The sequence below is a fragment of the Salvelinus fontinalis genome, chromosome 6, assembly GCF_029448725.1.
Source record: "Salvelinus fontinalis isolate EN_2023a chromosome 6, ASM2944872v1, whole genome shotgun sequence".
Taxonomy (NCBI): domain Eukaryota; kingdom Metazoa; phylum Chordata; class Actinopteri; order Salmoniformes; family Salmonidae; genus Salvelinus; species Salvelinus fontinalis.
In genome coordinates, this window is record NC_074670.1 from 62541286 (window position 1) to 62565426 (window position 24141).

A 24141-nucleotide genomic window follows, 5' to 3' on the forward strand; every position below is an offset into this window, starting at 1 on the left:
GATGGTTGAAAGCATTGTGATAACACATTGGAAATTCAACTGACTTTTGGCTGTCTTTTTGAGTCGGTGAATATAGTGTAACGGATGTGAAATGGCTAGCTAGTTAGCGGGTACGCGCTACTAGCGTTTCAATCAGTTACGTCACTTGCTCTGAAACCTAGAAGTAGTGTTGCACCTTGCTCTGCAAGGGCCGTGGCCTTTGTGGAGCGATGGGTAACGATGCTTCGTGGGCTTGTAATCTCATTGATCAACGTCTCAACCAAATATTACCCAATTATCCACGTTGAAAGGACGTAGTGTGCCCAGTGGGTAGTAAATGACTTCATTGGGAGGGAGACGGTGTGAGATTATTATATTTTTTTCAAAGAAGAAGAATGTTAGGCTATATTAATGTTTCGGATTCTGGGGTCAAGCGCTTGAGGCATTGATATTAATTAATTAATTACAGAGCTGTGAGGAGTCCATTTACAATGCGTCCTGGCCAGTAAAACTCAAACTAGTATGAAATGAAGGATATGAGAGCTATAAGGGGCCAGAGAGCTTGAGGCAGCCTGCTATGAGACAGCTGTGAGGGCTGAATAATTGAAGAGTGCAGACCAGCTCCAAAACACAAGGCCGTGTCCTCCCAGCTGTTTCCCAAGCTGAAGCTGACACTTCAACACTCATCAGACATGTGCAGTTAACAGGGTCCATCTGTTATTGGAATAATGAACATTGTCTTTAAGCGTGGGGAAATTAATCATTATTGTGTTAATGTCTGACGATGCTGGTGATGGCGAAGGTGATAGCCATGGTTTTGGTGATGATGATGCTAGTAGTTTTAATGATATGAGGATAATGTTAGCAATGGTTTTGATGATGATGATGATGGTAGTAGTAGTAGTGGTGATTTGAGTAGAAAGTAGCCTACTAGGGATGGTAAATGTTAATCATTCTCAGAATTATTCAATCACTCAATAAAGTCATTTACATATGTCTAGGACAACAAAAACATTATTGATAGTTGCATGTACAGTAATTGTTGACAGCTCACCATAAACAGATGCCAAATTGAAAACTCATCATTTTAACAGGCCACCGATGAAAGGCATCGAAGGAGCGTAACCTCAAAAATCAATACGCATACGGCCTTTCATTACATAAGTGACATTTGTTTTCATCTCAGAGATATATATTTATCCCACTTATATCCTTGGTCCCAGAGCAAATTCATTTAGTAATGATTACCTGATTCCGTTAAAAACAATTTCCATTCACTTGTTACCCAAGTTGTTGACAAGGACACAACGAGGCTTACATTTCAGCACTTTTTGGCTCGAATCAGCATCTGATGTCATGGTCCGTGTATGGATGCATCAATTCAGGGACGGCCTGGGACCAGAATCAGCGTGTGCATTTCTAACACACTGGCCCATTTTTTGGGGGGGGAGGCCCCTACAGTCCCGTTTTTCTCCTCGAAGCCAAATAATTATCATTTTGCAACAACAACAAAAAAACGATTTAGATAGGTCCACTGGGCTAAGGATGGACCGGCACTACAGAAACTTAAAATAGGTCCTTACGGGCCACTTCTATAGCTCCAGCTTTTCAACTGAAAATGGACCAGTCTGTCTGGCATTTGCCAGAATTTACCTAAGGCCATCCCTGTATCAATTTCCCATAAGCCCACCAGCGTCTGTCTGCAGCAATGACCGATACCGTGGCTATTTTAATATTTGCGAACATAACAATGCTGCACAATCTGAGGATAGAAAACTGTTCCAAGTTTAAATTTGAGCAGGTGTAGCATTTGTCTGACATTATATCCATGCAATTGCCATTATCACATGTCCAAAAATATTTTAATAAACTTTTTATTATATGGACTGCACATTTCAGCTGAAGTAAGAGCACAATGCCCGGAGTGGTAATGATGCCTTGACTTACCACAGCTGCTTGTCTTGTTACAGTAAATAAGAGTTCACTTGTCATATCTAACATAAGGTACTGACAATGTTCATTACAACTTCACTTATCCCCCACACTAACAATTACCAAGACACAGTCACTGTTCTTTCAGTTAACCATTTGTTTATATGCACAACAAATGAGTCTTGCATCTCTGGAGATGTGCTTCTAAGATATATTTGCCATTAGTGGAAATGTCGACATTGGTGCCATTTTCCCCGGTTTCGTTGGTACACACTTTACATAAAACTACTTCAATAGCATCTTATTCTTTACAAAGATAAGCTTTTAAAAACACATCCTTAGACTTGGGCATCATTATGATGCTGTGTCTCTGTAGATCTGTTATTTATGTTTTGCGTGAGTGTTGGTTTCACATTGTCTGGACCTTTGCCACCTTGAGCATATGAACAGGAAGAGAACATCTTTGTTGCTCAACGAGCAGTTGCAAGGAATATCTCACAGCACCCAGTTGTTAATTGGCGACCGTTTCCACCAAGACGAAAGCGATGAAAATTATGACAATCAAGAGGACCGTGTAAGAGTGATCCTTACACGGTGGCAGGTAGCCTAGAGGTTAAGAGCGTTGGCCCAGTAACCTAAAGGTCGCTGGTTCGAGCCAACTAGGTGAAAGATCTGTCAGTGTACCCTTGAGCAAGGCACTTGACCCTAACTGCTCTGGATAAAAGCGTCAGCTAAATTACTCAAATGTAAATGTAATGAAGGTTTCACAAGCAAACATATTTCTCTGTCCACACTTTCATGTGTTGCTATCATGTCCGGACATGTACCTAACAAGAAGCAGCCAATGAATAAATGAATGTTCTCGAACCAGTCCGGATCACATTGCCTGTCTAAGGCTGTAACGCGCGAGGCGTAGCCTATTAGCCCTAGCTTTTGATTCCAGACCCACTTTAGGGAAATACTTCCAAAGCTTTGCAGTGCTGAAATGCTGCCCTGCTTTCAAAGACCCCCTGCTGCCCTTGTCAGAGCGAAGAATCTCTGTGCTAGATAAATTAAACCTATCCCAATGGTCTCATGGCATTAAACAGAGGCTTCATCACCCTTTCTCAAAGAGCTCCACTAATGAGGACTGTTGTGTGCATCCATCAAACCAAAACAAAAAAATATATCATTTTGTAACATTTTGTTTTTACATTTGGATTTTGACTACCAAAAGTAGTCAGTCACAGAGGTGGTTTTATAAAGTCTTTACTTTAAGCAGTTAGTGGTGCTATAGACAAAAGGAACCAAATTGTGTTTAATTTGTAGGGTTTATGTACTTCAGTGCCCTTTTCAGACTGCCAGAGTAATTATCAATTCGATTCTTTCCTATTTACTTTCTATTTACTTTACATGTCAATAAGTCTGCTGTTTGGAACACAATTTTACTTGTGAAAATGTGATTGTTTTATAAATTGTATTTTTATGTTTTGAAGACTAATGTAAGATTAATCTGAATGAGGAGTAAATTAGATCTTAATAATAAAATAGGTACCCAGGTTGCTTTGAGTCATTACTGCTTCTTTAAGTTCTAAGTATTTTGCAATTAAATGGGTAATTTACAAAAGGTCTTCTCAAGGCCACACGTCTTTCCAAAGCATATCCTCATATTGAAGACTATAGCCCCCCAGAGGTGATAGGCTTGATTACACTGTGCAGTGCTCTCTTAGCCTAATTAAAGATGTTGGAAGTCTCTCAGGGGGAAATTAACTCCACTATTTGAACCAAATGTCATGGCATCCCTGGGATGTGTGCAACATCATCTTGTTGTAACTCTAGTAAATCTAATGTTTACTCCATTTTGTTAATACATAAGGCCTACTGTAATACACTATATTGTGTACTCTGTGTGATCATGGGTAAATGTAAAACAAACCTGAGATCTTGGTTTTTGGATCATTTGGGGAGATAATGCTGGAAATGATTGTACTTAGTTGATACATAGTTTTAGGTACTAGAAGATAACAGTTTTACTGCGAAAGAAATAGCATCTGTGTTTAAATACCTTATTGAGATAAATAACAGCTGTCCCAGGATATCACAATCACAGTATTCAGATGTACAGGAAATTATGTATACAACAATTGTGTTTCGTTCAATACTGTAATACATCTACATTTACACCAGGGAAACACCAGGAAAACATTAGCATAGCTGCTGCTTTCTAAATCAGTCCTCACAGTGTTTTTAACAGAGAACCAGATGGTGGGGAACAAAAAGTTATTCAATTACATCGATTCCTCAACAGGTGCCAGTCAAAACGCTGTCACTGATCACTTTGATGACGACAGAACACAGGAATTAAAGTGGTTATTTTACGCTCATTGTTTGGAGTGACACATGCAGCGCTTTTCGACAAACAAATCAATTTCCTCACAACAGCTTCATTTGAATCCAAGTCAATAAGACTTTTTTCTACAATACTCTCAGCGGTTCTGGGACCTTTTCTATTGCCCAGGAATAAATGTCCCTTTAATTGAATGGGTTTTGGTGCTCTTAAATCTTTAGAACACAAGTGAATGTATGCTGTCGGTTGTTTAGTTTAGTCTCCACCCAGGAGTGAAAGGAGGTGTCCAAAACTGATTGGGAGCTATTGCCCACTAAACAATTGAAATGAGAAATTTGGTGTACAGATTGACCATCTAATTCAATCACAATTAATCTAGTTCGTACAATTTATTTTAATTAACTGCAAATATCATTCTGCATGTTTACCTCAAAGAAAAATGGAATGTGGTCAGTAATCAGAAAACAAGATCTAATTCATTTGGTATTTGATTGACTGAATTGATTCCCTGAAGTGTACCTTACAACACAAACACGTTTAATACAGACTGGCATTGCTAAGCCATTTTATATCATGTGGAAATAACCTCTAGGAAAGGTGTTTATAATTTATAGACCGAGTCTGTGTATATAACATCTAGGATAGGTGTTTAAATTGTATAGTGTGAGTCAATATTTACATCGGTAATATCACCTGGTTGTACCTTTGCGTATTTTGGTACTGCACCTTTTATGTTTTTGAACACTTCTTCTTTGTGTACAAATGAAAACAAGCTAAATTGGATTTTGTCTGGTGTTGTCCAAGTCTAAAGAGCTGCAACGGAATTCAAAGCAGGTAAAGAAATAAGAATGCAGTGGAGAGAAAAGGAGACTTCAATTGATACTGCTTTATTTTTTCAAGGAAATATCTTCTGAATGTGAAATGCCTTTCACTGTTAGATTGAGCTGATCATAGCCCACATACTTCACTCAGCTATGTGCATTTGCATGGTTCAAATGTATGGCTGCAATTCCAACATGTAAAATAGTGGCCTCCCACCACGTTCACCTCTTTCAGATCAGTGGACTGTTGAAGATAGGATAGGAACAGTTACCTGAAACGTGTTTAGATCCACAATATTTGCTTGCTACCTTAGTGCTATCTACAGGAAATTTAACACTCAAAACACTTGATGCCAATAGTATCACAAACAAACCTATTTGCTCTCATGGGGTTACTATCTCATTGTTTCATTAAAGTGGGATCATGACACAGGCATGGCAGAGGCTTTTGTGTTGACACTAGTCACCTAACAGCTTCCTGTAAAGATTGGTGCTCCCCCTAGCACATCATTACCATTTAGAGTAAACAGTTCATCAGTGACTCCATCGAAAGCATAACACCACACCTCGGGTAGTCGCCGCTGCCTCTCCACTGATACAACTAGTGTCTTATCACAGCTGCACAGGCAGTAGAGAAAAGAACAGGCAAAGGAAGATACTTCATACGGTTGCCAAAGCTAGGATAGAGGCTCTTCCTGCTCTCTTGTGTGTGAAGAGGAATTTAAATCTCAAGAGGAATACCTGATGTTTTGTGATACTTACCAATGGCATTCCTCTTCTTCCTCTTCTTGAAATAGCATTCAAACCGTTTTGAATTTGTCTTGGGATGCACCTTCTGCCAAATGTTGATCTGGTACACTGAAGATTTTGGGAGAAGAGCTTTAGAAGAAGTAACCTGGCGTAAAGTACAAAATATCATCAAAAGTTTTGAATTATGTTTTCCATTCATGTTCATTCACAAGCAGTATTTCCAAAAATAAACCAAATTTAATTACTTCATATTTTTGATTGCACGTGAGTAACAAGAACAGCAATTCCTGTGGATCAATCAATTCTGTTGATCCTATGGATTTTACAATCATTGTTCATCATGTAGGCTAATAATAGGATTGAGAGGTTCCACTTCAGCCCCATCCACTGGATCTATAGGTCATTACATTGTGTTGGATGTACTGTATACTCTAGTCTGAGCCAAAATAACATACTTCACATCTTGTTCTCATAGAATACATTCTGAATCTTTAATAATTATTGGTCAATCAGCTACTGATGCATGATTGATATTGGCTCTGAGTACCTTAACGTTCTAGTCAGAAGAAGAAAAAGACAGCAAAGTCTGAATTTACCTTTCACTTCATAAAATGTTGGTCCTTCCACTGGCAGATTCCAAGTAGCCATTCTAGTCCTCCTTGGCATCTGCCTTGTATCAATTGCAATGTTAAGCAGTTCACATTCACCAGTTGTGACAGCAGCAACCTGAGAAACAACACAGTAGGCCATTCCAATATATATTACAAAATACATTACACACAGCATTAACAGACTTAAATTATATATATCTTGCCTCTAAGCCAGTCTCTGAATTGATTACTAGATTGTACACAACTGCTGACAGAGCTGAAAAAGAGGTCATTGCAAATGATGAATCTCTATGGATATTGTGAGCGGTAAAAGTTTGGGGTACATACATAAGCCCACAATAGAATGATAATTAAGTGTTTTGAACAGTTTTGCTCATGCCTCTTTTGAGTAATCTGCGTCTTTACGTTACATTCCTTATTGCATGATGTGAAATTACTTTTAAAGGGATATATCGTTTATATTTTTGAAAACATTTTGGCTGATTAAAAAGCACCATAAGACTAAGAGAAATGTTGATTTGCCTTGCATAATAAATATTGATGGACCCGTGTCTCCCCTGTTAAACATTTTGTTTGAAATGTGACAAAGCGTTGCCTGTCCTAGCCTTTGTCCAGAAACAAACCTTTGAGTCCGTCTCAGTTCTTAAATGCTTCAACCAAGAGATCTGCTTGAGTAGCCTCGAATGCAAGGCTATTGGAAGGATTTAACGCATTCAAATCGCAATGAAAAGCACAAGGAAATATCCATACATAAGGTTCGTAAGCTTCTTGAAAAGGGTGCTTGACTGATCAGAAATGCACCTAATCCACTGATGTTATTGTAGTTTCCTAAAGGAACATTTCAAGTTAAATGTTTTGTCTTCGGGTACATTTTGTTTGCTTATATTTGAGTGAATGTTTGTTTCAAAAACAGTGCCAAATTAAAGTTTATAATGACTCTTTGATATTACAAATAAAATACTATTTGATATTCAATAATAGAAAATGTTTCTCATTGATCTCTTAAAAAAAAAAAAAATGTCGGACGAAGTATGAGTGTAGCTAGCATTATCTTGGTGCTCCAGTTTAGTCTTTTTAGAATATACTTTTTAAATATACATTTAAAAAATATACATACATAATGTTTATACAGATCTAAGTTTGGATTGATTTAAAATCATCTAACTTTTTTCTTCACTTCTATATCTGAAATAAAGATAAAATGTTAGTTTTCATTGAAATGTGTAAAGAAAATACTTTTCATTCGTAAGTTGCAGAAATACAAAAAAAATATTATCTGTACTTCATCCAAATCGGCAAAAAAATACAACAAAGAGACTGCCGAGTTGGCCACTGAACTCTGAATGAATAATTTTAGTAATTACCCCCGCAATTAGGATTTTATTGGCATTGTTTGACAGAAAAAAATTTGGAAAAGTGCCTACCATCCTTATTATCGTCACTTCACCTTCACCAAATAGCAATATCATTTCTTGTGGGAATACTTCAATAATCAATGCTTTGTTTATTTGCATTTTAATTCCTTTGAAGGCAGATCTGTTGTGCTCCACGCTTATTCCAATGCCAGCCGTTTAAAAGAACGTTTTTTTCTTCTTCTGGTCGGGCAGCTGCTATCGCTGTTTACCTAGCTGGCGTCTTACTCCATTTGCTCGCTTTGAAACACTGCTGGTCTTTTATCGGACCTTTAAATCGAATCTCTTCACTGCGCATGTGTTGCAAAGCCAGGTCTCTTGACAAATCTCTCTACCATCTGTTTCACATTCAATGGTTTTGCTCCAAATGGAACCCACTGACTTTGGTGTTGCTTAGAATTTTTTATTTTTTTTCAAGTTTCTTCCGAGCTAAACTTAATCATCTGAAGAGCGGCTAATCATGGAACTCTTCTTAGTCCCTATGGTCATGAGACAAATTGGGAGGATTTAACATTTTTAAACAGAAACATTAACTATTTGCAAAGTTAGTTAATGATCTCGCTCTCAAGTTTTTCATAACATGAGCTGAACCCTATCATGATTTTTCTTTTGCGCTATTATCGCCTGTTATCTCACCTCAATTGTGATCCCATGGTCCTTTGCAAAGTGCATGCTGCAAAGGTATTTACATGTAAAGTTGTAAAAAAAAAGTTACATGAAAAACAGTGGTACACCACTACCACCACCTCGAAAACTTGTGGCTTTTAGGGTCCATATCAAATTCATGAGTTAGTGATTTGCGCAACTTTTTGTATTAGCCAACACTGTAAAGGCAGAGCAATAAAACACATCATTATTAGGCCTTGCAATTCAATTTGATAAGTTTGACAAGTTCGGTGTCTCAACCATAAACTGCTATAGTGTGCATACAGCTATACGCTATTAATGGATTAATCAGGCCAATCAACTAATGGTTCAGTCAACAACTTATTTAAAAAAAAAGATGAATCAGTTGAATCATAACTGTTTAACCAATGCCTTTAACATGACCATTCAATAACGATTAGATCATTAGCTCCCTTCAAACCCCACAAGTAAAATGTATGTCACATACGAAGTCAACAGTTGACTGACAAGAGGGCTAATTATTGCTTACTCTGGCCACAACACACAACAAAGGTCAGGATTACTAACTCTTTGTATCAGATTCATTGGTATTAGTAATCAACTAATAGGGAAAATAAATCAATCACCCATTTGAATTGACCGACAGCCCAAATTATTTCACATGCTAAAAAGCATTCATAATATTTCATTTCTTCTTATGAGACTATAGACTCATACAGTATGTGCACGTGGTGTCTTTTCTCACTGTCTTTTATGCTGACATGCAACATTTATTCATAGGATTGAGCTGTGATGCTTATTCTACACAACTATAGTGACATTGTTTATTGAAAAGCTGTGGAGGACATCATGAAAATTGCATCACAAAGGGCATGTGTGATGGATGAAGTTATATCCTATAAGGGCAATCCTTTTAGCCTCTGCTCTTTCATTTTGATCAATAACACAGAAAAAGTTATACTCTATATTTCTCTCTTCATTGTTCCCCACCAGACACCTTGTAACAATCATGGTATGTCATGCCATGTTTAAGGACTAACCAATGAATAAAATATCAGTGAAAATTGCATTTTCCAAATGAATAATGTAAAAGATGACACACTACTAAGGTTCACTTCTCAAGGTTAGACTTGATTGTTTTGTTACTTTCCCTGTGTAGCCTGTGCTTTTGTCTTATTTTGTTTGAGATGAGAAGATCAAATTAAATCCACTGTTTTCAGTTCCAGCAAAACGTTGAATCCAATATCTCCCGCAACTAACATTAATCGTGAACCTATTTTAAATGGATGGAGTCAGTCCATTTTATTTCACAGATTTATTGTTAGGCTACAGTTGTGAAGGAGTTAACATGTGTGATCTGAATTTAGATATGTGTTGGCATGATGAGCGCAGCAAACATGGTATTTTTTATTGTTTACTTTATCAAGTCCCATGTAATTGCAGAAAAGCAATGCAGAGCATTAAGCTGTATTTCAACATATGCGTTGCACTGAAAATATACACTGGCCCTTTAATGAAAAGCCTGCCCACTAGTCATGTGCCAAAACAAGGAAGTCGAAAAATGAACGTTTATTCATAATGAAATCCTTCATGAAAGCTAGGTTTATTTTTAACCAACTAATTTCAAAACGCCTCGTATATTTTCGAAATACTGTGGACCTTCAAAAATAATAACGTGCAATTAACATGTTCTGGACAAAAATTGCAGTTGAAACTGAAAGCTAACGTTATTTCTTTTGCAAAACTTTTGTCAAAATGCATTTTTGTTTTATATTGATGTTTTTGTTGCCATTTGGTCACGCAACATTGCCTCTTGTTATAAACACATGGCCATTCGAGCATGCTACAGCGGCAGGTAACTACATTGTATCATTTTGTTCTTATTGTTGCAAATAAGTTATCCATTTTGATACATTGTATCATTTGATAAAGTTGTAAGAATTCATTCATGAAATTAGCTAGCTAGATCTGTCCTGCCAGCCCAAGAGATGAATGTGGCCCTCTAAAATATTTTGATTTGATTTTCTGAGTTGATGTGGACAATCCAAGCTGTCGAAATATCACCAGTTGGCATACTAATCCTTGGCAACAGGGGGATCATTGACCAAATGGTTCTTTGGCAGCCTAGGCCTATTCCTTTTCATGGGCAATCCCTTGAGATGGTCATGTTATCTGGCAGGATTGGGACTGTACTGTCTGGCACTCTGATAATGCGTGACCAAAATCATGTCTAAATACTGTGAAAAAGTTAAATATTGTGTGCTTCTAGGTTCTACCTCTGCTACATATTGTGTGTTGCTTGGGAACCAACATATTATTTTATGTACAAATTATGCTCTTTGGACCTATTAATGTTTAATTGGCGAATCAGGAGGCACATCCATTTATTTTTTATAAAGTATATTTTCATGTGTAGACTTATTCCTAGAATGTAGCAAGACTGCAATATTCTTACTAAGTCAAACACTCATCTGTCTGTCTGTGACTCTCTCTCTCAAAGCGTGGAGTGCTCTGCAGGCTGGAGGCTCTGTGCTGGATGCCGTGGAGAAGGGCTGTGCCCGCTGCGAGGCTGACCAGTGTGATGGCAGTGTGGGGTTTGGAGGGAGCCCAGATGAGAGAGGAGAGACCACCCTGGATGCCATGATCATGAACGGGCAAGTCATACCCACTAACTAGTCATTAGAGTAGGGCTTGGGGGTGTCTAAAATCAGTTGATCCCCTTTCAGTCAATACAATATTTAATTAAGTTATAGTGGGACATGGCATTTTTTGGAAATATTATTAATATTCTTCATTAAAGGTTTCCTGGTTTTGTGTGGATGCAGTAATACAATGGAGGTGGGCGCTGTAGGAGACCTGCGGAGAATCAAGAATGCCATTGGGGTGGCCAGAGCCGTGATGGAACGCACCGACCACACACTACTGGTGGGCGAATCAGGTATTGCAGGATTCAAAATAGGCTTTTATTTGCTAAGGGGACAGACACAGCAAAAACATTTGACTCCTTTTGCACGTAACTCATCACCTATCTTTAACATACAGTAAGTAGCCTCCTATAGCTAACCATTCCATCATATACAGTTAGTAGTACATTGTATTGCTGTTTGCTGCTTTTGAACCTATATTGTTATTTTTAACCCCACTACCATGTTCAACACAGCATCAGTATTTGCTGAGAACATGGGCTTCACTCCAGAAGACCTTACAACCAACAAATCTATCAGCATTTTCACACAGTGGTTGAAGGACAACTGCCAACCCAATTATCGCAAGGTGCGTGTTTTCTACTCTAGCTTTGGTCTGTCATTATCTTGTATACTGTATACTGTACTGAAAAAATGTAAGGATATCACCATGTTTGAAAAAGTAATGAATTAAATGGACTTCCATGTTATGAATAATGCATTACGGGATGTATGAAAGAGACTCTTGTTTATCCCAACATGCTGTTACCATTGGCACAACCAAAGCCCTGTAGACAATACAATGCTTATGCATATTGGGACACCGGCTGCTTAAATTACTATTGAGCTGGGTAACCATAGCCAAAAGATTAAGGTGCTTAGGTAGTGTGCTGGTCGAAGTAGAAAATATCTTCATTAAATTGGAGGCCTTCTCTTTGCTTTACTGCAAGTCGCTCTGGATAAGAGCATCTGCTAAATTACAAAAAAAATGTAATAAAAAAATCCTTTACAGAACTGTGGATATAATCACAAACAACCTAATGTGTTATTTGTCTATTGCTGCTCTGATAGAACAGTCTTAACCCAAATTGATGTTGACTAATCTTTCCCCTTTAATATCAACAGAATGTTTCCCCAGATCCTTCACAATATTGTGGACCATACAAACCTAGAGTCACACTGAGGCAAAGGAGAAAACGACAGATTGATATACATGCACATGACACTATTGGTATAGTTCATTAAATTAATGAATTGTTTTGTAGAGGTCGATAGTCAACTTTGATCTTCAGATCAGAATTGTACATTTAATATTGTGTACCTTTTCCTGACATTAGGAATGATTGTGATTGGTAAAGATGGCCAAGTTGCAGCAGGAACATCAACCAATGGAGCGAACCACAAGGTCCCGGGGTATGCATGTGTTGTTTAAAATTAAAGTGCCTTCGGAAAAGGATTCAGACCCCTTGACTTTTGTTACATTTACAGCCTTGTTATAAAATGTATTTAAAAAAAAATAAAAAAATCTACTCACAATACCCCATAGTTACAAAGCAAAAACAGGTTTTTAGAAATGTTTGCTAATTTATTAAAAATAAACAACTTAAATATCACATTTACATATGTATTCAGACCCTTTACGCCATACTTTGTAGAAGCACCTTTGGCAGCGATTACAGCCTCGAGTCTTCTTGGGTATGATGTTACAAGCTTGGCACACCTGTATTTGAGGAGTTTCTCCCATTCTTCTCTGCAGATACTCTCAAGCTCTGACAGGTTGGATGGAGAGTGTTGATGCACAGCTATTTTCAGGTCTCTCCAGAGATGTTCGATCGAGTCGATGTCCGGGGTCTGGCTGGGCCACTCAAGGACATTCAGATACTTGTCCCGAAGCCACTCCTGCGTTGTCTTGGCTGTGTGCTTAGGGTCGTTGTCCTGTTGGAAGGTGAACCTTCAACCCGGTCGGAGGTCCTGAGCGCTCTGGAGCAGGTTTTCATCAAGGATCTCTGTACTTTGCTCCGTTCATCTTTGTCTCGATCCTGACTAGTCTCCCAGACCCTGCCGCTGAAAAACATACCCACAGCATGTTGCTGCCATCACCATGCTTCACTGTAGGGATGGTGCCAGGTTTCCTCCAGACGTGTCGCTTGGAATTCAGACCAAAGAGTTCAATCTTGGTTTCATCCGACCAGAGAATCTTGTTTCTCATGGTCTGAGAGTATTTAGGTGCCTTTAGGCAAACTCCAAGCGGCTTGTCATGTGCCTTTTACTGAGGAGTGGCCTCCGTCTGGCCACTACCATTAAGGCCTGATTGGTGGAATGCTGCAGCAGTGGTTGTTCTTCTGGAAGGCTCTCCCATCTCTACAGAACTCTAGAGCTCTGTCAAAGTGACCATCAGGTTCTTGGTAACCTCCCTGAACAAGGCCCTTCTCCCCCGATTGCTCAGTTTGGCCAGGCGGCCAGCTCTAGGAAGAGTCTTGGATCTTCCAAACTTCTTCCATTTAAGAATGATGGAGGCCACTGTGTTCTTGGGGACCTTCAATGCTGCAGAAATGTTTTCGGACCCTTTCCCAGACCTGTGCCTTGACACAATCCTGTCTCGGAGCTCTATGGACAATTCCTTCGACCTCATGGCTTGGTTTTTGCTCTGACATGCACTGTCAACTGTTGGACCTTATATAGACAGGTGTGTGCCTTTCCAAATCATGTCCAATCGTTTGAATTTACCACAGGTGGACTGTAGAAACATCTCAAGGGTGATCAATGGAAACAGGATGCACCGGAGTTCAACTTTGAGACTCATAGCAAAGGGTCTGACTACTTATGTAAATAAGGTATTTGATATTTCTTTTTAATACATTTGCAAAAATGTCTAATCTGTTTTCGCTTTGTCATTATGGGGTATTGTGTGTAGATTGCTGAGTATTATATATGTTTTATCAATTTTAAAATAATGCTGTAACATAACAAATGTGGAAAAAGTCAAGGGGTCTGAAAACTTTCCGAAGGCACTGGTACAGTACCAGTCAGAAGTACTCATTCAAGGATTTTTCTTTATTTTTACTATTTTCTACATAGTAGAATAATAGTGAAGACATCAAAACTATGAAATAACACATATGGAATCATGTAGTTACCAAAAAAGTGTAAAATCGAAATATTATATATTTGAGATTCTTCAAAGTAGCAACCCTTTGTCTTGATGACAGCTTTGCACACTCTTAGCAGTCTACAATGTAGAAAACCCTTGAATGAGTAGATGTGTCCAAACTTAACTGGTACTGTATATAATGAATATTGACGATGAGTATACCTGTACATCTCCTTGATTTGTCCTGTAGGCGTGTAGGGGACTCTCCCATCGCTGGAGCAGGGTCCTATGCTGACAGCACCGCAGGGGGTGCGGCAGCAACAGGAGATGGAGATGTCATGATGCGCTTCCTACCTAGGTATCCATCCAGGCTTCTAGCGCAGAGATATTCGGAAGGATGTAACGTTAAAGAACGTTCAGATAGAAACATATGGTGTAGACAAAATATGATTGTCATAGAAGTGTCAGCTTGTGTCATGTCTGCTCTATTCATTATATTTCTATCTGCAACGCTCAGAACGTTTTACATCACTGAATTACACCCCAGATAACTCACATTTCTGCTTTGTCTACATTTGGGTCTACTTTTTAGTCACAGCTGACATTTAAATATTTTAAGGATTATCAAACGGCTCATCATCGCTAAACGTGCTAGATGCCAAAACCAGATACTAATGAAATGTGTTGAATTTGTTTACGAATGCAGTTACCTGGCTGTGGAGCTAATGAAGACAGGAACAGATCCATCCACTGCTTGTAAGACATCCATCTCCAGGATCAAGATACATTACCCAGGGTTCTTTGGGGCTGTCATCTGTGCCAACACAACAGGCCACTATGGTGAGTTCTCTAGATTAACCCAGTTATGGTTACAATGGTCATAAGTGAGTCAAATTATGACTGATAAATACTATGATAAATGTGATGCTTACCCATTGTTCTGTCTTCTTTCTAAGGTGCTGCATGCAACAAAGTTCCTGGCTTCTCCAAATTTCCTTTTGTGGTGTACAACTCTCAGACCAATTCTCCACTTTTACAATCAGTTGACTGTTTTTAAAACCATTCAATGTTAATTTGAGGTAATGTGTACCCTAGTGCCACTATCAATTATGATAATCAATACTTTCTTATGAGCCATGGATTTTAATCTAAACTGTTTGAATGTTTTCATAAATACAGAAATAGTTCACATTTTATGAATAAACTCATACTACAAAAAGCTGTGCAGTTCATAACATTTCAAATGTCAGCCATGGTTTATATTGAAAGCGATCAATTATTTATTTAATGACAGTGATGGATTTTAATATTATAACAAGGGTGAAGTTTAAGAAAACTTAAGTGATACATTGATTAATTAAAAAAATGTACACTAAAATGGATCAATAGCAGTACAAAAAGCAGTGATGTTCAAAACAGTTCTTGTCTTTGTATCTTGCCCCTTTCCTCTCATCAGCAACCAGGAAGGATGGAGATTCCTGGACCATTTTCTGCCCACTGGAAGAAATCACACTGCTTGCCCTTTGGAAAACTGCATACGTAAAAGTTGCGGCCGTTGTTTGGTCCTAGTTTGAGTACAGTCCTCACCAGGCAGCGTTTTGCATGGTTACAGAATGGAAAGTGTGTATCAGCCCACTAAGGACATAGGAGAGAATACAGTCATTCTGAGGCACCAGTTTTTCCTGGTCAGTCTAATAGTCTTCTATGTCTGTAAATCAGGCGGAAAATACCTCTTCAATATGTACTTGTTTATGTTTGAACAAAAACATATCTACTTGCTAATGGACATGTAGACCAATTCCACCATAATTTTTACCTCAAAGAATTTGCACTGTGTCTCCCTGGGGAGCGAGCAGGTGTAGAACTGTCTCCCTTTGTTGTCCCCCTGCTTGGTGACCAGTCGGAGCACACTGGGCCGCCCATGGGACACACAGCAAGGGTTGCTGGGAGGGGACTGGGTCTGTGTACACCCAGTTGGTGCATTGTTTTGAGGGGGGCTGACAGTTGGAGAAAAGTATTATTGTTAGATAAATGGTATAACATGCACTGTCAAAGGATCAGCTGTTAATTTAAATTGAGTAGGTTTAATTATCGCTACACTTTAACATCTTTGAATTTTAACAATTCCACATGCATTTGTTGGCATACAACAGTTTGTGAACATTTTATTTAGCACACTGACCTACATTCTGGGCTCACTGAGTGGAGCAACACGTACAGTATGGTCACTAATCAACTATTCTGTAAAGTACAGAGAGCAGGAGGCTTTTCCATCCCAGTTACTCACACAAAAGTCTAACTACCTTGTTATAATATTTTACTTATGAATACGAAAGCAGCACCATTCCCTCACCTCAAATGATGGTGGGTTCCGTTTTGAGGTTTGTTACTGACAGAAAAGGGACTGTGATCAATTCTCATTTTCTTGTGCGGCTGACTGTAGGAGACCATTGTTGATTCCCCTTTGGAGAGCTCCCCGCCTTTGTCCTGCCAGCCACCAGAGGCATAACTGGGACTACTTCTTTTTCCCTGGCAGACATTGTGTTTATTTAAACCTCTTGCCATGGAATTTAACTGACTGTTGGTGGAGGATAGGGGAAGGGGAGAGTTGACGCGGCTCGCCTTTGGGCTGAGGTCGGTGAACATCAGGGTGGTGTTCCCGAATGCGGCCCTGCGGTTGACTTTCAGGCCCTCTTGTGGTTTGGAGAAGGCATTGCAGGGGTACTTGATCAGATCTCTGGTGAAGGGTGAACTCTCTGGGCTGACATTGTCTTTGGGGACTGTGGAGGGGATGAGGACAGTGGGAAAACTGTTTATTTTATTCAACAACATCAATTAGATTCACATTCAATTCTGTTAGTTTAGAGCTGGATTTTTGGCCTGAAGGGTAGGGTAACTAAATTGAGATTCAACATTGAGAATGCTTTATTAGTCCAGCAGGAGGCTCATTCTGGGACAAGGAAACCTGCCCACACATAAAACCAGACCTAAATGTGATTAGAATTGGTTTGACACAACCACATTCATCCATATAAGAGTAGTTGACTACTCACGCTCAGGCCTAGGGGTCAGGCAGGCATCACAGGCTTTGCTCATAGGCTGGTTGATGAGAGTGCAGAGTTGACAGGCCCACTCCTCTTCCTCCCTCTTGGCCACATGATCGTTGCTCCCCATGCTGCCTTGGTAAGCCCAGCCAACTAACGTGTTCCTGGTTGGGAGCTTGCTAAAGAAGAGGAGGTATAAAGGAAGACAAGTTTAATGTGAGTCGCAAATACATTGAATTCTTGTCCACCAGTACTTTTTATATTCAGATTGTACTATATATGCAAAATTCACCTACAAGATGCATAATGGCTTAAATAAAATACATTTTTTTAAATAAAAAACACATTTTTTACCTGTTTACCCCGGTGAATCTTGGATTTCTCTCCAGCTGACCTGCTATCATGCAGCATGATTCAAACAACATTTGCGCCCACCGCGGGTGGCCAATGATCATAACCAAATTGTATGCCTGCCCATGTGGGGAAAATTTCATCCCAACTCATTTCTATTTTAATTCAGATCCTGTGACTTTACCTCACATTAACCTCACTTGGGTCCCCAGTCTGGCAGCGGTCGCAGAAGTACGTCATCCTTCCGTTGTCTCCGAGGCGACAGACGGTGACGGCACCGTTGCACTGACCACACTGAGGCCGTTTGTAGACTTTGTAGTGTTTGTTGAGAGCGGAGCCTGTCTTACGGCACTGAAGTAAACAGAAGTGAAACAAAAGGGACATGGCTGATGAATACACGGTCTTTACACTACTGTAAAGCATCTTTATTCAATTAAGAGGTAATTTAGCACATAGGATATTGCTTTCATTACATTGCTAAGTGTAGTCTACCTTGTAAAATAGGAGGGTGAAATCTCGTGTCATTTTCACAAGATGGTGGAGCTGGGTATCCGTTGCTTGACCTGAAAGATTTGGAAAATTGTGTCCATGCCATTGACTTGGTTCCATTCTAATTAGCATTTTGAAATCGTAACCATTTAGCAAATTATAGCAATGCAATACACTACTCAGTCACAACAGTGCTGAATAAACTCATCCAAAGTCACTTACTGAATGGATTCCATGTAGTTTGTAATGCATGCTAAATAGCCTAGAGGCAATCCAAAACATGACTGGACCTTGCTCATTATGTATAGGTATCTAAAATGATGGTGTATCAGCTTTACCCACTTTAACAGAAGGGTGAAGACCGGAGTCAAACAGGGCTTCGTTCTTAATGATGTTTCCCACTCCTGGTAGGACGGCCTGGTCTAGGAGTACGTCACACAGCATCCTGCAGCTCTGCCTCCTCACAGTCTCCTCCGCGTGGGAGAAGCTGAACTTACTGGAGCAGACATCCAGACTCTCCATAGCTCTCACTCTCTGTTCACAGTCCTCCGTCAGTCTGCAACAGAGTTGTGGACTCTAGTCTGCCTCGAGACTCGACTTGATATAAAATAACTTGAAACTTGACTTGGACCCTCAAGACTCGGGACTCGACTTTGACTTGAGGTTGATGACTTGAAATTAATTTGGCCTGTTGCACAGGGGTCTACATGTAGCCAGAGAGTTGCAGCACTGTTGCCCTTCAAAAAAAAACTGCAACAAATTGGCTAGTAAACCGCACACATTGCACTCTGATTGGACCAGCAAACTGTCAATCAACACAGATCGGCGAGCTAGTGAACAGATTGTTGATTTGCTGTACAGTTATAGGATGGGTACAGCGCAAAGGTCAAATTGTCGGGACAGGATTGCCATAATAAATAAATATGTAGCCCCCCCCCCAAAAAAAAATGTGTTGATCAAGAATATTAACTGTTGGCCTTCCGAATGGCGCAGTGCTAGTTGTGCCACCAGAGATCCTGGTTCGAGTCCAGGCTCTGTCGCAGCCGGCCGCACAATTGGCCCAGTGTCGTCCGGGTTAGGGGAGGGTTTGGCCGGCAGGGATGTTCTTGTCCCATCGCGCAGTAGCGACTCCTGTGGCGGGCCGAGCTCAATGCACACCGACACAGTCGCCAGGTGTTTCCTCCGACACATTGGTGCGGCTAGCTTCCGGGTTAAGCGAGCAGTGTGTCAAGAATCAGTGCGGCTTGGCTGTGTTTCAGAGGAGGCATGGCTTTCGACCTTCGCCTCTCCCGAGTCCATACGGGAGTTGCAGCGATGGGACAGGACTAACTACCAATTGGATACTGCGAAAAAGGGGTATAAAAAATATATATGAATTGTTTACTTTGCAAGCTCACCAGCAATTGGCAACAGTTACTAGCACAGGCCTACTGGTCTTTTGGTATGTAACAATTGCTTGAAATTGATAATTTACTTATGAAGTTTGCATTTGGAATTTGTTCAAATTAATTATTACTATTGAGAAGGCGCAAACAATAGGCAAGGCTCTTCACTTGCGCTCTCCACACTCCTGCCAGTGGAGTGCTTTTTTACCCCGTTGAAATATTTGCTTTCACACGTTTAAAATACATAGGCTCTATGGCGCAGTGGTCTAGGGCACTGCATCGCAGTGCTAACTGCGCCACCAGAGTCTCTGGGTTCGCGCCCAGGCTCTGTCGCAGCCGGCCGCGACCGGGAGGTCCGTGGGGCGACGCACAATTGGCATAGCGTCGTCCGGGGTGGGGAGGGTTTGGCCGGTAGGGATATCCTTGTCTCATCACGCTCCAGCGACTCCTGTGGCGGGCCGGGCGCAGTGCGTGCCAACCAAGGGGGCCAGGTACACGGTGTTTCCTCCGACACATTGGTGCGGCTGGCTTCCGGGTTGGAGGCGAGCTGTGTTAAGAAGCAGTACGGCTGGTTGGGTTGTGCTTCGGAGGACGCATGGCTTTCGACCTTCGTCTCTCCCGAGCCCGTACGGGAGTTGTAGCGATGAGACAAGGTAGTAATTACTAGCGATTGGATACCACGAAAATTGGAGAGAAAATGGGAGAAAAATTTAGAAAAAAAAATAAAAATAAAAAATACATAGGCCCTATGCATTTTAAACGTCTCTTTATAGTGCACATGACAGTTTGCAAGACTCATGAGGTAGAAGTTATGTTTATTTAATTCAATGTATGGTTTCCTTTGTTCATATTTCCCAGGGTTATGTCAGAGTTCCATGTGTCTGTGTCCTATGTCTCTGTCATTTTTGTTGTGCGTAATCGGAGCGCACATGTCTCAGTGTGCATAGAAATAGGCTATGTGGCTTGCGCTCAATACTTTGGAGTCAGAACGTTGAATAAGAGAAAATTATTGTTCCATGTATCCATGGTGTTGAAATATCATTAAGTCTGATTAAGACAAAAGTACCAATGTAACAATGGATGTGGAAATCACATTTTATATTGTAAAACAAGTTTATTGGTTGTAATTATCAATTGAAAAATGGTTTGGTCCTGGGGGCCAAGTGCTTATATTATGTAGGCCTGTTTCAGCTCCTGTTAGACAGATTCGATTTGGTTTCTCAAGGGGAGGCAGTACAGCCTTGCCCTCTACCTGTGTACATTCAGATAGGAGAGGTTAAGCCTGATATAGAGGCTATTTATTTTGGGCTATTGCCCATGTATATTTGGTCAATCTCCTTGTATATTTTGCATGATATGGTGCTCTCACCATTAGATCACCTAGACCTGTAAATAAATCTACACTAGCCTCAATAAATAGACAGATGCATAGATCGTTTTTTTCTTGACTTGAAAACTTGTGACTCAACTTGACTTGTTGTTAGAATGCACAACTTGGATTTGACCCGATCTACTTGGGACTCAACTTGAGACTGACCATTTGACTTGAGACCTGCTTATAACTCAAATAATAGTGACTTGCCGCCCGTCCCCCCCCCTCCCCTCCCCTCCGGTCTGCAATCGTGTGTGTGTGTGTGTGTGTGTGTGTGTGTGTGTGTGTGTGTGTGTGTGTGTGTGTAGAGAGAACACCATTTCATGTTAGAATGATTACAATCAAAGCCTGAATTGGAACTATGGGATGATGCCAGGAGTGAAAGGGTAGTACCTTTATGCCTGCTGCAAGTGCAGGCTTTTGTTCCAGCCCAGTGTGAATTATCCCCCATACCTGATTTCCACAGTAGAGTCAAAGAAGGAGACTGTGTCATTGGTCAGGTGGATCTCCAGCACAGGGGGTGATCCCTTTCTGCTTTTGATGTCAGTGGGGTTGATTCGCATAGAGCCATCCATACCAAAGTGGACTCTGCCATTAGAAGAGAGATAATGACAAATGTAAACCGTTCAGAAATGCATTTTACATGGCTGGTATATTAGACATTTAATACCCGAATTGAATCAGTTGATTCCTATCAATAAAATGACATCACCCCCATAATAGCAGCTAGCTACCTCAGAGCTCTTTGGCCAAAGTACACGAAGAGTTCCTTTCCAAGGGTCTCAACTCCTGTGTATTGACAGCCCATGAATATCTGGAAGGAGATCGTATTGGTGGCATTCCTCTGCAAAAAAATTACGTTCGTTACAATCACCTAAAGTTAGCTAGCTACAACAGCAGAGATATAACTGGTACTGTATCTAGCTACTGTTAGCTAGCTAACAATAGTAACTTACTTGTGTGTTTGTCGTCAAGCTTCCCCTGAATTCTTTCACCTTCTGTCCTCTTTGGACCTTCGAGCGGATCTTTTCTCCATTCAATGTGCATCCTGGACCCTCAACCATTTTACCTTGGTATCTAAAGTTATTGTTGCAAACTATTTGATAAAAACCATACAACGAGAAGCTGGGCGTACTGAATTTTTACAAAACCTAAACATCCGGATTCCCGCCATATGAGTTCATCTCCTTCATCTATGGTATGAATGCGGTTATAAAACAAGGGTTAGAGGTGCATGACGCCACCTACTGTACGTGTGGTAAACGAAAGAAAAAAATGTCAGTTGTAGAAAAACCGACATACAAAATACAAAAACCGACATATTAAAACCCACCCCACTCCTTCAGTCACATTCTTACACAGGCTCAGGGGCCTGTGAGGGAGGAACATTCTTTGACAGGATTTCTTTCAATGCCTAACTGTAAACTCACTGACTCCCAAAAAGCGTTCCGCTGCACTCGTAATGATTTCAATTTGTGCGGTGCAGTTTATGCCATTGCAATAAATGCTACAATGCCCAGCTTTTTGACATTGAATTGTAACATGGTCACATGATTAAAACGTGCATTAAAGTTACTCAATTTCCACCCCATCCAGTAGGTGGCGACATACACCTTTTACGTTCTCATTTAACGTTTTTTTGCAGACCGCCATAATGCCATAGAAGAAGAAGAAGAAGATTTAAATCACAGATAGCACAATGAGCCAGATATGTCACCGGATGTATAAGTATGAAGCATCCGGTTGGTGTTTCCACTCACTACCAAATATGGTGTTAATATGGTGTTGAGAGGAAGCCCAGTAACCGGAAGAGGGAGAAGACGGAGCGAGATGATTTAGGCCAACTATCAGCAAATTTGATCTCCATACAGTTTTGTGTTTCCAAAAATAGATTCTGTAACAAACAGAGTGGACTGTATTTTGTAGACCACTGGAAATGACATGCTCTGGTCAATCTTGGGTTAGTTATAAAAATTTGTTTAAATTTTGTTTAAATGTGCACATACATTGTACATTCCTGGACGTCCTATGAGATGCATGGGATTCATCCAGTCATTGATGTAGCTTGATGTACTGTAGCTTGTAGTAGAGAGTAATGTCTTTGCCAGCGAAAACTTAAAAGGAAAAACATATATATTTAATTCTTAGCTTGAAATTATAATTTTTTTATTCAGAATTTTTCACAATCAAATAGGAACATTTTACATACAAAAAAACACTTGATTCAATAAACAGAACAAGCAACTAGAAAACGCATGAATATATCTCTCAACCAGCTTCATGAGGTAGTCACCTGGAATGCATTTCAATTAACAGGTGTGCCTTGTTAAAAGATAATAAGGATCCGCCTCTTTTTTCCCAATTTTCTCCTAAAATGACATACCCAAATCTAACTGCCTGTAGCTCAGGACCTGACGCAAGGGTATGCATATTCTTGATACCATTTGAAAGGAAACACTTTGAATTTTGTGGAAATGTGAAATGAATGTAGGAGAATATAACACATTCGATATGGTAAAACATAATACAAAGAAAAACCAAACTTTTTTGTATTTATTTTTGTACCATCATCTTCGAAATGTAAGAGAAAGGCCATAATGTATTATTCCAGCCCAGGCGAAATTTTGATTTTGGCCACTAGATGGCAGCAGCATTGTAGACTGATCCAATGAAACATTGCATTTCTGTTTAAAATGTTGTATCAAGACTGCCCAAATGTGCCTAATTGGTTTATTAATAACTTTTCAAGTTCATAACTGTGCACTCTCCTCAAACAATAGCATGGTATTATTTCACTATAATAGCTACTGTAAATTGAACAGTGCAGTTAGATTAAAAATAATGTAAGCTTTCTGCCAATATCAGATATGTCTATGTCCTGGGAAATGTTCTGTTATTTACAACGTCATGCTAATCACATTAGCGCACATTAGCTCAACCGTCGCGAGGGTGGGACACCGATCTGTAGAGATCCTTAATTAATTTGTGGATTTTTTTTCCTTCTTAATGCATTTGAGCCAATCAGTTGTGTTGGGACAAGGTTGGGTGGTATACAGAATATAGCCTTATTTGGTAAAAGACCGAGTTCATATTATGGCAAGAACAGCTCAAATAAGCAAAGAGAAACGACAGTTAATCATTACTTTAAGACATGAAGGTCAGTCAATACGGAACATTTCAAGAACTTTGAAAGTTTCTTCAAGTGCAGTCGCAAAAACCATCAAGTGCTATGATGAAACTGGCTCTCTTGAGGACCACCACAAGAAA

At 39.9% G+C, this 24141-nt stretch overlaps 2 protein-coding genes and 1 long non-coding RNA gene across 4 annotated transcripts in view; 1 reads left to right on the top strand and 2 right to left on the bottom strand.

Moving 5' to 3' along the window:
- aga (aspartylglucosaminidase) overlaps window positions 1-15452 on the top strand; it is a 31901-nt gene extending 16449 nt beyond the window's left edge. The window contains exons 1-9 of one of the 2 annotated variants that reach the window (XM_055927386.1): window positions 9986-10313; window positions 10959-11112; window positions 11284-11396; window positions 11619-11731; window positions 12268-12373; window positions 12480-12555; window positions 14484-14591; window positions 14940-15073; window positions 15190-15452. In XM_055927386.1, the coding sequence (XP_055783361.1) occupies window positions 10214-10313; window positions 10959-11112; window positions 11284-11396; window positions 11619-11731; window positions 12268-12373; window positions 12480-12555; window positions 14484-14591; window positions 14940-15073; window positions 15190-15290 (1005 nt within the window). In that variant the 5' untranslated portion in view covers window positions 9986-10213 and the 3' untranslated portion in view covers window positions 15291-15452. Of the gene's footprint in view, window positions 1-9985; window positions 10314-10958; window positions 11113-11283; window positions 11397-11618; window positions 11732-12267; window positions 12374-12479; window positions 12556-14483; window positions 14592-14939; window positions 15074-15189 lie in introns of those variants that run through there. The other variant, XM_055927385.1, reaches the window with a different exon arrangement.
- Window positions 5126-8061, bottom strand: LOC129858266 (uncharacterized). The gene is made up of 4 exons (XR_008759999.1): window positions 7844-8061; window positions 6405-6534; window positions 5821-5916; window positions 5126-5302 (listed from the first exon to the last, which is right to left on the bottom strand). It is a non-coding gene; the product is annotated as an uncharacterized LOC129858266 (long non-coding RNA).
- Window positions 15453-15506: 54 nt separating the features above from the next.
- neil3 (nei-like DNA glycosylase 3) lies at window positions 15507-22409 on the bottom strand. Its single transcript, XM_055927387.1, has 10 exons — window positions 21831-22409; window positions 21609-21718; window positions 21328-21462; window positions 18456-18673; window positions 18121-18191; window positions 17813-17979; window positions 17287-17456; window positions 16587-17013; window positions 16050-16230; window positions 15507-15868 (listed from the first exon to the last, which is right to left on the bottom strand). Exons 1-10 carry the CDS (start codon window positions 21936-21938, stop codon window positions 15686-15688), a joined length of 1770 nt encoding a protein of 589 aa, XP_055783362.1. The 5' UTR covers window positions 21939-22409; the 3' UTR covers window positions 15507-15685.
- Between the last annotated feature and the right edge of the window lie 1732 nt (window positions 22410-24141).